This window comes from Podarcis vaucheri (assembly GCF_965113315.1).
Source record: "Podarcis vaucheri genome assembly, chromosome: 7".
Taxonomy (NCBI): domain Eukaryota; kingdom Metazoa; phylum Chordata; class Lepidosauria; order Squamata; family Lacertidae; genus Podarcis; species Podarcis vaucheri.
Genome location: NC_138765.1, coordinates 85,178,978 through 85,191,476, shown reverse-complemented (window position 1 = coordinate 85,191,476; position 12,499 = coordinate 85,178,978). Strand labels below are relative to the sequence as shown.

Below are 12,499 nucleotides of genomic sequence, written 5' to 3'. Positions count from 1 at the left end.
AACCCACAGCACCACCCACATCCCAGGAATCCAGAGGCAGAGCCTCCCCAATAACACTCAGCAAAGGGCAAGCAAAACAATGAAGGGGGTGGAGCGACTCCCCTACATGAAAGGTTGCATCATTTGGGACTTTTTAGCTTAAGAGAAAAGGTCACTAAGTTCGGTGACATGACTGAAGTTTATAAAATGCACTCATTTACACAGCACATAGTTAAACTATGGAATTCCTCCCTCCCCCCAGAAAATCCCCCAGTGATGGCCACCAACTTGGATGGCTTCAAAAGAGAATTAGACAAATTCATGGAGGAGAGAGCTATCAATCACTACTAGTGCCCTCCAAGTCAGAGGCAGAAGTAACTATGAATACCCGTTTCTGGAAAATGCAGAAAGGGAGAGTCCTGGTTGTAGGTCACCTACAGACATATGTTTGGCCACAATGAGAGCAGGATGACTGGCCTGATCCAGCAAAGGTCTTCCTATGTTCTTAATAAATGACTGCCCACCCTCTCCATGGAGAAAAAGTCCATCACTTACCCCTCTCGGTTAATTGGTGTCAGGATCAAACCACACTTGTTATCAAGAGATTTCTCCTAATGTTCAAACAAAATCTAACCTCCTGTACTCCTGTAATCTCTCCTCTTGCCCTCTGGAGCAAATACCTTAAGATTAACCCTTTTTCAGTTCATGGGTCATATTCCTGCAGGGGCAACCACACCAGTGATGGGGTGGGACTTAGAGGCAAAACTGAGCAGGGTAGCAGGTGTTACTTGTGCAGTAGGCTACATGCCAGTCGTGGCAAAAACAGAGCTTTCTGCACCCACAAACTTCTCCATCCAGACAAGCGAAAGTGCTCTGCCACTTTCCTCCAGCCAAGCCTTAGGATAGCTTTGTTTGCTGTGAGTACCAAACCAAAACTTTCCTTTACCCTTACAATCTCTGCACATCACTGAAATATATCTACTGTTCTCCAACAACAAAGAGGTCTGGAGAGCCACATTTGACCCCTAGGTCTAAGGCATGGGTCGGCAAACTAAGGCCGGGGGGCAGATCTGGCCCAGTTGCCTTCGGGATCCGGCCCACGGATGGTCTGGGAATCGCTGCAATGGATCAGCGTGGACCTGATTCTGATCGTTCGGGCTGTGCCATCCCCGCACACACACACCACGGCACCTCCTCCCTCCCTCCCTCCCTCCCTCCCTCCCTCCCTCCCTCCCTCCTCCTGGCTTCTCCCTGCCCTGCCTAGAGGAGGAAGGGGGCTGAGCTTTGTTGGTGCCAGCCCCTCTCCAGAGCCCTTTCGCGTGCCACTCATTGTCCCTCTGCCAGCCCCTGCCACTCACAAGACACAGGAGCCGCAGTTGGCTTAGCGCCCCTCTCAAGTGGCCGCCATTTAAAGCAGCCCCTCTCCAGAGCCCTTTTGCAAGCCGCTCATCATTCCCCCCCAAAAAAAAAGTCCGGCCCCCCACAAGGTCTGAGGGACAGTGGACCAGCCCTCTGCCGACCCCTGGTCTAAGGTTTCTGACCCCTCCTCAGTCTTCTCTTCCCTTCTCCAGGCTAAATATATAGTGTAGTGGCGCCCGCCCTGTGGAACACCCTCCCATCAGATGTCAAGGAAATAAACAACGATCTGACTTTTAGAAGACATCTGAAGGCAGCCCTGTTTAGGGAAGTTTCTAATGTTTGATGTTTAATAACTTTTTTATTATTATTAATACTCTGTTGGGAGCCACCCAGAGTGGCTGGGGAAACCCAACCAGATGGGCGGAGTGTAAATAATAAATTATTATTATTATACAATGCCTTAAATAATTATTCACAGTACTGTACTTGTTTTTTTGTGAGAGGGATGTGCAGCCAAAATCAGAAATGCATGGCTGCTGGATAGTCACAGACAGGGGACTCTATGATGTCATATCCTCTAAACTTGTCTGGCAGGAAGGGGAACAATAGAAACGAAATCTTTACTCCTTCCTGTCACCGCACACACTTTTTCTTACCCGCAATGGGATAGGATGTCTGTAAACTCTCGTTCAGAGAGCACACTCCATTTGGGACTATAACTTTTAAGGATGATTGCCTGTCTGATTTGCATCACTGATTTTCATCATTGTATGTGTTGAATCCTGCCAAGACTTTTGATGTGAGTAAATCTAACAATTTATTTACTTAAACAGTCTGAGAGTGATTTATTTCTTAAGAGGGAAACATAAACCAGGGAGAAGATAATCCAAGTCTGCCTAAAGCATCCTTGGATACCATAATTGCTATAGAAGCCTGTGCAACCTTATCCGAATAGCTTACAGAGATAAGCTAACGCAGCTGGAATTGGTATTTGCATTCTCACACAAGTAGTGCATTTTTTAAAGAAAAAAGTGCCAGTACTCACAAACAAGCAGAGGGAGGGGCCAGCACATGGGGGAGGGGTGTGGCCTGATGCCAAGGCTGGGCAGAGAGGGCGGGTTAGCTGAATGACACTCCTTTGCCCGCCCACCGACTGAGGTGCTGCCGCCCAGGTGAAGAGGCCTTCACTGTCTGGCTTTGAAAAGGAGGCAGCAGGAGTCCAGGATTCTGTCAGAGCATCACGCCTCCTTCTCTAAACTGGGCAAACACTTCCCGGGCTTTGAAGACGCTCGAACTCAGGACGCAAGGGAGAAACATGCTAAGAGGAGGGCAAGCTTGGCAAACCCTCACCGTGACCAACTGCCTCCCGGAAACCTATGTCCCCACTGTGAGTGTGTGGATCCAGAACTGGCCTCCACAGTCACTTACAGACTCACTGTTAAAACTGTGTTTATGGAAGACAATCTTAAGGTAAAGGTAAAAGGGCCCCTGACCATTAGGTCCAGTCACGGATGACTCTGGGGTTGCAGCGCTCGTCTCACTTTACTGGCTGAGGGAGCCAGCGTACAGCTTCTGGGTCATGTGGCCAGCATGACTAAGCCGCTTCTGGCGAACCAGAGCAGTGCATGGAAACGCCGTTTACCTTCCCGCCGGAGCGGTACCTATTTATTTACTTGCACTTTGAAGTGCTTTCGAACTGCTAGGTTGGCAGGAGCAGGGACCGAGCAACGGGAGCTCACCCTGTCGTGGGGATTTGAACCACCAACCTTCTGATCGGCAAGTACTAGGCTCTGTGGTTTAACCCACAGTGCCACCCGCGTCCCTTACTCATTAGTGGTGCGCTTATTCCGTGTTATAAGTTGGTCTCGGTGGAAGCTGACCCAACAGGGCAAAGGGGAACAGATAACGCAGAATCACTCCACATGTTGCCATGGTCCCAATTCCCGTCTGCTCAGGCAGTCAGCATAGCCAGGAAGGACAGTGGGAGCTGAGGTTCAGCAACAACTGAGGGTTGTTTCACCTACTTTCTCAGTTCATAGAATCAGAGAATTGCAGAGTTGGAAAGGACCGTGAGGATCGCATCCGCTTCAGCACCATGGATGGGGCTGCAAAGAGCACAAAGACTGTGGCGCTTTGGGTACAAATAGGAGAATCTCACCTCCCAGCCCCGCCTGAAGAATTGTATTTGTGGATGCTCTTGAAAATAGCAGCAGTAATAATAATAATAATAATAATAATAATAATAATAATAATATTTTGTATTTATACCCCGCCCTCCCCAGCCAAGGCCGGGCTCAGGGCGGCTAACAAGCAATAATAAAAACAAGTTGAATGAATACAACTTAAAAACAAGATTAAAATACATCAATTAAAATACTGAAACATTAAAATATTAAAATGCAGCCTCATCACAGGAGAAAGGAAAAAGGAAAAAGAAAGAGGGGGAGGGGGAGGGAATCAAACTGGCTCCAAGCCAAAGGCCAGGCGGAACAACTATGTCTTACAGGCCCTGCGGAAAGAAATCAGATCCTGCAGGGCCCTGGTCTCATGAGGCAGAGCATTCCACCAGGCCGGAGCCAGTGTCGAGAAGGCCCTGGCTCTAGTTGAGGCTAATTTGATTTCCTTAGGGCCCGGGACCTCGAGGGTGTTGCTATTTATGGACCTTGAGGTCCTCCGTGGGGCATACCAGGAGAGTCGGTCCCATAGGTACGAGGGTCCTAGGCCGTGAAGGGCTTTAAAGGTCAAAACCAGCACCTTAAACCTGACCCTGTACTCCACCGGGAGCCAGTGCAGCTGGGAAAGCACTGGGTGAATATGCTCCCTTGGCAGAGAGCCCGTGAGGAGCCTGGCTGCAGCATTCTGCACCCGCTGGAGTTTCTGGGACAGCTTCAAGGGCAGCCCCACGTAGAGCGAATTACAGTAGTCAAGCCTGGAGGTGACCCTCGCATGGATCACTGTGGCCAGGTCGCGGCGGGAAAGGTAAGGGACTTGAGGACGGGTCTTGCACTTGGCGGTGTCTGTGCATCTACGGGATGAACACGACAGAATTGTGTCGGCTTTGTTGTCCCCCCCCCAAAAAAAAATATTTTGGAATGTTTCTCTTCACCTCCTTAGCCCCCACGGGGCACGTGATTTCCCCTGATTGCTCGTTGCACTAGCCTAGCCCAGCAGAACTGTAAAAAGTTCACTTTCAAAGCAGCGCCCGCGGTATCCCTGGGCTAGCGAGGGATGGGGGGGGGGCAGGACCTTACAGGTTTTCCGCCAGCCCCTGCACACCTGTACTTGGAAGGGAGGGCTGCCGTTTCCTACTAATCAAATAGCTAATTGCAGTGTTAATTAATTTCTTCCTGGAATGAGGTTTCTTAAGTCAGCGAGCCAATTGAGAAGGATGCGGGCATGAAATGGCTCCCAAACGGGAAATGCGCAGCAAAATCCTCCAGCCGCCGGACTCTTGCAACCGGCTTCCATCTAGACGCAAAACTGCCTGAAGGACATTCGAAGGCTCTTCTGGAAGCGCCCAGCGCCTCGCAGCGCCAGGTAGGAATTTTGATCCGGAAAGAGCAGAGAGGAAAAGAAGTTCGATCAAGCCCGATCGCTTCTCACTTGGTTTCTGCTCCTCGTGACGGACTTCCAGATCAGATTTCCTCGGCCCGGCTGCCCCAGACACCAGCCAACATAACTGATCACAAGACGTAGCACATGCACACCAGTTGAATAGCAGTACCCATCAACTTGGGGTTCGGGGCGGCGACCACCTCAAATATTTTATTGGGAGGGAGAAGAGACCTCAGCCCCTAGGAGTTGGTTCTTATGGCACCCGTCCCCCGCCATGCTGGCTGCAAGCAAGTCATTTCCATGGAGCAGCAGTCGGGGGGCAAACAGCTGGAGCCGCAAAACCGGGGTGTCCGCCTGGAGAAGACTGGGCATCGCAGGGAAAGCAAGGGCGGCCTCACTTGCTGCACAGCCAAAGCCAACATCCCGGCCCCGTTGCCCTCTGGGCTGGAAACCAGCGGGTCATCCTGCATGTGTGTACCGTACCCGCCTCCCAGGAGCTGCCAGGTCTTACGCGCCCTCCGCTGTATCTCCCGGTGGAGCTCCGGTTCCGTTCTCTGTTCCATCGAGCACAGTTGCTGTTGATGTTTAGTCGTTTAATCATGTCCGACTCTTCGTGACCCCCTGGACCAGAGCACGCCAGGCACTCCTGTCTTCCACTGCCTCTCGCAGTTCAGTCAAATTCATGCTGGTAGCTTCGAGAACACTGTCCCACCATCTCGTCCTCTGCCGTCCCCTTCTCCTTGTTCCCTCCATCTTTCCCAAAATCAGGGTCTTTTCCAGGGAGTCTTCTCTTCTCATGAGGTGGCCAAAGTCTTGGAGCCTCAGCTTCAGGATCTGCCCTTCCAGGGAGCACTCAGGGCTGATTTCCTTAAGAATGGATAGGTTTCATCTTCTTGCAGTCCATGGGACTCTCAAGAGTCTCCTCCAGCACCAGAATTCAAAAGCATAAATTCTTCGGCGATCAGCCTTCTTGATGGTCCAGCTCTCACTTCCATACATCACTACTGGGAAAACCATAGCTTTAACTATACGGACCTTTGTCGGCAAGGTGATGTCTCTACGAGCACGGTAGCCGCGCCTGTGGCTCTTTAACAAGTTTCGCTCACATCCCCTCTTCGCCAGTTTTAGAAAGAAAGAAAGAAAGAAAGAAAGAAAGAAAGAAAGAAAGAAAGAGAGAGGATCTGGCGTCACGAACTTCCGAGGGCATTTGCTCCCTCCTTATTCCCACATGGGATGGAATTAAGACGTGTTCGACTCCGTCTTAAAAGTCAGAAAAGCAAATTCGCTCCAGCACGCCGGTCATCACCGGACAGGAGTGCCAACCTTGGCCGTCGGTGCCTGGGACCGTGGGTGCCCTGGCACCAGAAACTGTGGGTGCCCGGTCCCTTCATGGGAGATTTTGTTGGGGCTCGGGCACCCAGGGCCCCAGGGAGTTGGCACCTATGTCACCAATGGTTCTGGAAAAGCCGAATCTTGTCAGAACCCGAAGGGCGGCAGACAGGAGCCCGAAGGTGGTCGCTGTCGAGGCAAGAGGGCGACGCAGCCTCCCCATTTCATGTCGGCTCTTTTACCTATTTTGTCATTGAACCATTTTGGGTGCAGAGGTTGCCTCAGAGGAAGATGGAAACACACCGGGCACCTTTTCATTCAAGCTGCTTGCGGGCCCGCGGGAGAAACACGACGAGACCAATCCAAAATAAAAGGGTTGCGCCTCGCTCCCAGACCCACCAGCGCGTTCCTGCCCCTTGGACACGGGAGCGGCCGAGCCGAGCCAAAGAACCGAGACCCGGGGACGGATCCGTCTCCTCTGCAAGGGGGTTGCCGGGGTCTTGACGGGATGTTAGGGTTGTCCGGATGCCCAAGCGAGAATCTTGTACAAATGCCCCGTTTGCGCCTGGGGCAGAAGGAGCGCTTGGGACTGTATGGCGAAGAAATGCGGCATAAGAACTCCTGCAATATACCGACAGTCTTCAGAGGCGCTCCAAGACTTCGACGTGGGCAGCCGGGACCATTCAGATGATCTTGTTATATATTTAATTGATCGATTGATTCTACTTCCGCTGTGGCCAAACTAGGTCTGCAAAAAGGGCCCCGCCTGAGCGTTTCCTTCATGCAGAAATATTCCGAGTGGGACGACATCGTTTGGGTCAGTTGGAGGCAGCAATTATTCCGAATGCCAGCTGCTAGAAACCGCAGCAAGGGAGAGGGAGCTTGTGGTCGAATCCTGCCGTCCGGTTTCTCCACCTGCTCGGCCTCTGCAAGAACACGATGGACTCGACGGGCCTCTGGCCGGATCCAGAATGCAGGATGCTTCTTATGCTTTTACGTCTCCAAGAAAACGGCCGCTGAAATTGTGAGACGGAATTGTGGAGATGGAAGCAGACACCTTGTTTGGGGAAAGGAAAAAAAGGGAGCCCTGGAAAAAGAAGGGAAGTGGGGCGGGACGGAGCGATGGTCGACGAGAAGGCAGGCCTGGGACTGCAAAACCGACGTGGGGGCCGGACGGAGCGTCCCTCCGGTCCCTTCGCAGCCGGTGCGGTGGCACTGGAGGCCCCGGAGCACCGGGGGATTGTCGCTGCCAGCCGCCGCCGGTCTCGCTGCTTCTCCCCACGGGAGGGAGGGGGCCTCGGCCCGCCCAGAAGCCTCCCGGGGCGAAGCGGGACTTGCTTCGGATTCGAAAGAGGCACCGGCGAACCCGCGAACCGGAGCACGTGTCCCGAAGCAGCCGAGTGGATGGGATTCGGAACGCCCCGCGATTCCAGTCTGGAAGGGCTGGAGACTTGACCCGGGGGAATCAGACGCGCCTCAATCCGAAGAGGCCGACACGTGGCAGCGGCTGGACTCCTTTGAACCTGCTTTTTCTGAAACGTCATGTTTGGCCCAGCATTCACTCGAATATGAACTTCTTTAGGGGGAAAAAGTCTGTTGCTCAGCGGGCAACGGACACTGAATTAGCTGGGCGACCCAATGCTACAGTGAGCAACATTGTGGCAACCCCGAGAGTTTTTGCAGCGCCGGGAAAGAAGGATAATTTTGACATCTAAAAGCCTAAATGGTTGCACAACTGGTGGGGAACAACAACAACAACAACTAATAATAATAGTAATAGTAGTAGTAGTAGTAGTAGTAGTAGTAATAAATAAATAATAATAATAATATTGGGGAACCGTGCAGCAGCAATACCCCACATCCAAATTTCACGCTAACGGAAACTGAATTTTCCCTTTTCTTTCCAACCCGCCGCTGGCAATTCTCCTGCGCTCTGCCTCCTGAGAAATCTCACGGTTGCTCTCCGAGAAGAAGAAAATGCAAATAATACGGAAATTGATGACCAGTGGAGATCTCGGTCACCTGCATGGGCGTAGCCAGGATTTATGTTGGGGCGCAGAACCTCAGTTAGTAAAGTACATTTATTGATTTACTTGATTTAGGGGGCCAGCTGCCCCCCTGCCTCCCCCCCTTGCCTACGCCCCTGGGCACCAACTAGGAGCCCAGTTGAATATCGGCTGGGTGAAACGGAAATACTGCGTTGGCCCCACTTGGTTGGCCAGGGAGCCACAGACCTGACTTTCAGCCGGAAAAGGAGGCCTCGCGGTGGCCTTTCTGCCTCCAACCCCGCAAATGTCTGGACAACTTGGGAAAGGGCCCCCGCGCTGGCCAGGTGAGCGGGCTGTGACTCCCCCCGCGCGCTCAGAGGTGTGCGCGGGGCGCGCCAGACCCCGCTGGTCCCGATCCACGTCTCCCGCACGTCGAAACTTTGCTAGGGTGAGAAGAAGGAGGTGCGCTTCGTGTAGCAGCCCAGCTCCCTCTTCGCCCCGGGGCTCAGCCCCACATGGAGTGAAGAAGCGGCTGCTTTGCGCAACAGCTTCACCCCCCAAAATCAGGGGATCTGGAGGTTGCTACGTGGGAGCCCCAGGGGAGTTTGAACGGCAGGCGAGTCCTTCACTCCAAGCTTGTGCGTTTTGTGGGGCAGGGGCTGGAGGAGGCTTTATCCGGTGCCCCTGGCTGGGGCGAGCCGGTCAGGAGCCACCCCCCCCCCTCTCCGGCCACAGAGGACGCCTTTGCCTCCCTCCGCAAGCGCAGAGGCGGATTCTTGCGCCCCGCTTGGCGAGGCGGCTGAGAGCCCAGCGACTCGCTCGGGCTGCTCGCCGTGGGGCTCAGCCGTCCCCCCTTGTGTGGACCCTCCCCGCAAGCCTGGCTGGCCGCGGCAGGAGGGCTCCCAGGCTGGCCTTGGGCGCGCGCAACTTCCGCGCAGGCGGGCCGGGAATGCCCTGCCTTCCCTTCCGCGGCGTCGGCCTCCCGGACCTCCTTCCCCGACGCGCGTGGGGCGAGAGGGCTGGAAGAGACCGGCAGCCCAGCTGGAGGGGGGGGGCAGCGGCAGTTGGGGCGCCAGCTGGGAGTGGAAGGCACGCAGCCGGGGGGAGGCTCTTCTCTCACCCGCCCTACAGGTTGGGAGTCGGCGAGGGAGTCCCCCACTCCCTCCCACCCTGGTCCCTCTGCCCCACCGCCACGGGAAAGCTTACCTGAGCGGATGGAGTTATGGGGCATGGCTTGGCCGGCTCGTCGGGGGGGCGGGCGAGAGGCCGCCGGGTCCTTTTCCTGGAGGGATCCGAAGCCCTGCTCTTGCTGCTGGGGGAGAGAAAGCGAGAGCGGCCTGAGGAAAGGTGGGGGGCCGCCCCAGCAAAGGGCACTTTTCTGGGCACCTGCTGGACGCGCGTGTTTCAGTGAGGAGACCTCAGAAGCACCCAAGGCGAGGAGGGCCGAGGGTTCCTGGAAGGGCCCCCGTACCCATTTCTCGACGACCCTGGGCTTTGTGAAGGTTCCCGGAAAGCTGCGTGGCCCTGGCACCTCTCCACCCACCCCAACGCGGGTCTCCTGCCTCTGGCGCCCCAGGAGGACCCTTTACCTGGTCGCCTCCACCGGGGCCAGCCGGAGAAAGGAGCTGCTGGTCCTGGGCGGCTTCTCCGGCCGTTTTGTCCCCAGGAAAAGAGACATGGCAAGCTGGTTTTATCCACACAGCCCCCTCGCAGCTCTGCCTCGGCAAGCGAAGAGGCGCTGGATTGGCTGCCTGGGGTTTTGGAGGGGGAGAGAAAGCAGGGGGGTCATGGCTGAGTGCTTTTAAGAGTTAAAAAGAACTGCTCGGGAGCTGTTGTGAAAGAAACCAGGCAGGAGGGAAGGAGAGGAAAGCAAGGCCTGGCCTGGCCTGGCGGGGAGAGCTCCTTCCTGGGTCCACATCACCTGCCCTGGACTGCTAGGCCCAGCTGTGGCCCCCACTGACAGCTGGGCCAGGCTGGGGCAGCAGGGAGTGCCTGTTATGGTGGGACGCCTACTTGTGCCCTTGCATAACACAGGGAGCCACCTCACTCAGTATTGCTTGCACTGACTCACCCTGGGTTCCAGGCACCAGTAGTGGACCCTTTTCAGGACAAGCAGACACTCTGCCATCGCACTGCGGCCCTTTGCAGAGGATTTGTTGGTTCCGAGGGCCTCATCGTGTAAATTTGCTCAGGTGGTGCAGCTAACCTACAGGAGGTCTGGTGAAAAATCCCCACTTGGAGCAAATGTTTGTTTCAGTGGAAGGGCGAGGAGCAGAGACACATACCTAGAACTGTAGAATTGTAGAGCTGGAAGGGGTCGCAAGGGTCATTTTGTCCAACCCCCTGCAATGCAGGGATCTTTCACCCAACGTAGGGCTCAAATCTGGAATGAAGAGTCTCATGCTCTGCTGACTGAGGTTCAATTGTGCTCCTGGCAAGGAGATGTTGGCTGCCCAGAGCAGCCTGGGGAGCTCGCAGACAGGCTGGTAAGCTCCTAGCCACTCTGAGCCAGAGTAAAAAGGTAAAGGTGAAGGGACCCCTGACCATTAGGTCCAGTCGTGGCTGACTCTGGGGTTGTGGCACTCATCTCGCTTTATTGGCCGGAGGAGCCGATGTACAGCTTCCGGGTCATGTGGCCAGCTTGACTAAGCCGCTTCTGGGGAACCAGAGCAGTGCACAGAAACGCCGTTTACCTTCTTGCCAGAGCGGTACCATTTATCTGCTTGCACTTTGACGTGCTTTTGAACTGCTAGGTTGGCAGGATCAGGGACCGAGCAATGGGAGCTCACCCCATTGCAGGGATTCAAACTGCTGACCTTCTGATCGGCAAGTCCTAGGCTCTGTGGTTTAACCCACAGCGCCACTCGCATCCCTCTGAGCCAGAGTGGAGGTGCACAATTTCTGTGTTCTTGATGGGGTCCAACCCACCTAGTGAGGAGGGGTAAAAGTCCATCAGGATCTACTGCTAGACTGCTGCCAGATCTGCTGAATCAGTAAAGGATTTCTGATTCCCTCTAGAAACCAGAAGAAGCTGTTGTCAGTTAGGTGTCCGGGGGGCCCTGATCTGCAGCAACTCACATCTAGCTTTCGTTCTGGTATGTGGAGGTGTGTGACTTGGGCGCAATCTGTGCTTGGCTCCACCCTTTGAGCATCTGCCCTCAAGCTACTATTTTGCAGCTGTCACCAGGTGGTGGACCACTCCATTCTGGTTAATATAATAAGTGTGAAGTCTGCAGAACAGAAAGGACGAGAGAAATGCCAGCAGATGAGGTGAGGTCACATAACACAGCACAACATGGACCAGGGTACTTTTGGCGAAATCACAGGACCTCGGGGGGGGGCTGTGCTATGAAATGCAGAATTGCTCTGTATTTTTTTTTGGGGGGGGGATAAATTTCTGTATCACTTGATTGTAACACAACCTCTAAAGAATTTACAATTGCTGTAAATACAGTGGTACCTCAGGTTACATACGCTTAAGGATACATACGCTTCAGGTTGCAGACTCCGCTAACCCAAAAATAGTGCTTCAGGTTAAGAACTTTGCTTCAGGATGAGAACAGAAATTGTGCTCCGGCGCCACAGCAGCAGCAGGAGGCCCCATTAGCTAAAGTGGTGCTTCAGGTTAAGAACAGTTTCAGGTTAAGAACGGACCTCCGGAACGAATTAAGTATGTAACCAGAGGTACCACTGTACAATGAATATGCTGTGCCCTAGCTGCATTTTCTGGATCAAGCCCCACACAGCACATATTACAGTAATATAATCTTGAATTAGGGATGTGGGTGGCGCTGTGGGTTAAACTACAGAGCCTAGGACTTGCTGATCAGAAGGTTGGTGGTTCGAATCCCCGCGACGGGGTGAGCTCCCATTGCTCAGTCCCTGTTCCTGCCAACCTAGCAGTTTGAAAGCACGTCAAAGTGCAAGTAGATAAATAGGTACCACTCCAGTGGGAAGGTAAACAGCGTTTCCATGCGCTGCTCTGGTTCGCCAGAAGCGGCTTAGTCATGCTGGCTCCCTCGGCCAATAAAGTGAGATGAGCGCCGCAACTCCAGAGTCGGCCATGACTTGACCTAATGGTCAGGGGTCCCTTTACCTTCAGCTTTTATCTTGAATTTACAAATGCCTGAGTAAGGTCTCCCAGCCCAGGAATGGTTGTCATACCAGGCATAGCTGGAAAAGTGTTTCTAGCCACTGAGACTACCTGGCTCTCCAGCAACAGAGCCAGCTCCAGAAGCACTGTATGCCTGCTCTTCCAGGGAATGGGCAACCCCATCTCAGGCAGGCAA

At 53.9% G+C, this 12,499-nt stretch overlaps 1 protein-coding gene across 7 annotated transcripts in view; it reads right to left on the bottom strand.

Moving 5' to 3' along the window:
* The window catches only part of PAX8 (paired box 8), a 36,513-nt gene extending 26,630 nt beyond the window's left edge, over positions 1–9,883 (bottom strand). For 4 of the 7 annotated variants that reach the window (XM_082230346.1, XM_082230350.1, XM_082230351.1 and 1 more), the window contains exons 1-2: positions 9,800–9,883; positions 9,417–9,522 (exon numbers count right to left, since the gene is read on the bottom strand). In XM_082230346.1, the coding sequence (XP_082086472.1) occupies positions 9,417–9,441 (25 nt within the window). In that variant the 5' untranslated portion in view covers positions 9,442–9,522; positions 9,800–9,883. Of the gene's footprint in view, positions 1–9,416; positions 9,523–9,627 lie in introns of all 7 variants that reach the window. The other 3 variants (XM_082230347.1, XM_082230348.1, XM_082230349.1) reach the window with 3 other exon arrangements.
* Between the last annotated feature and the right edge of the window lie 2,616 nt (positions 9,884–12,499).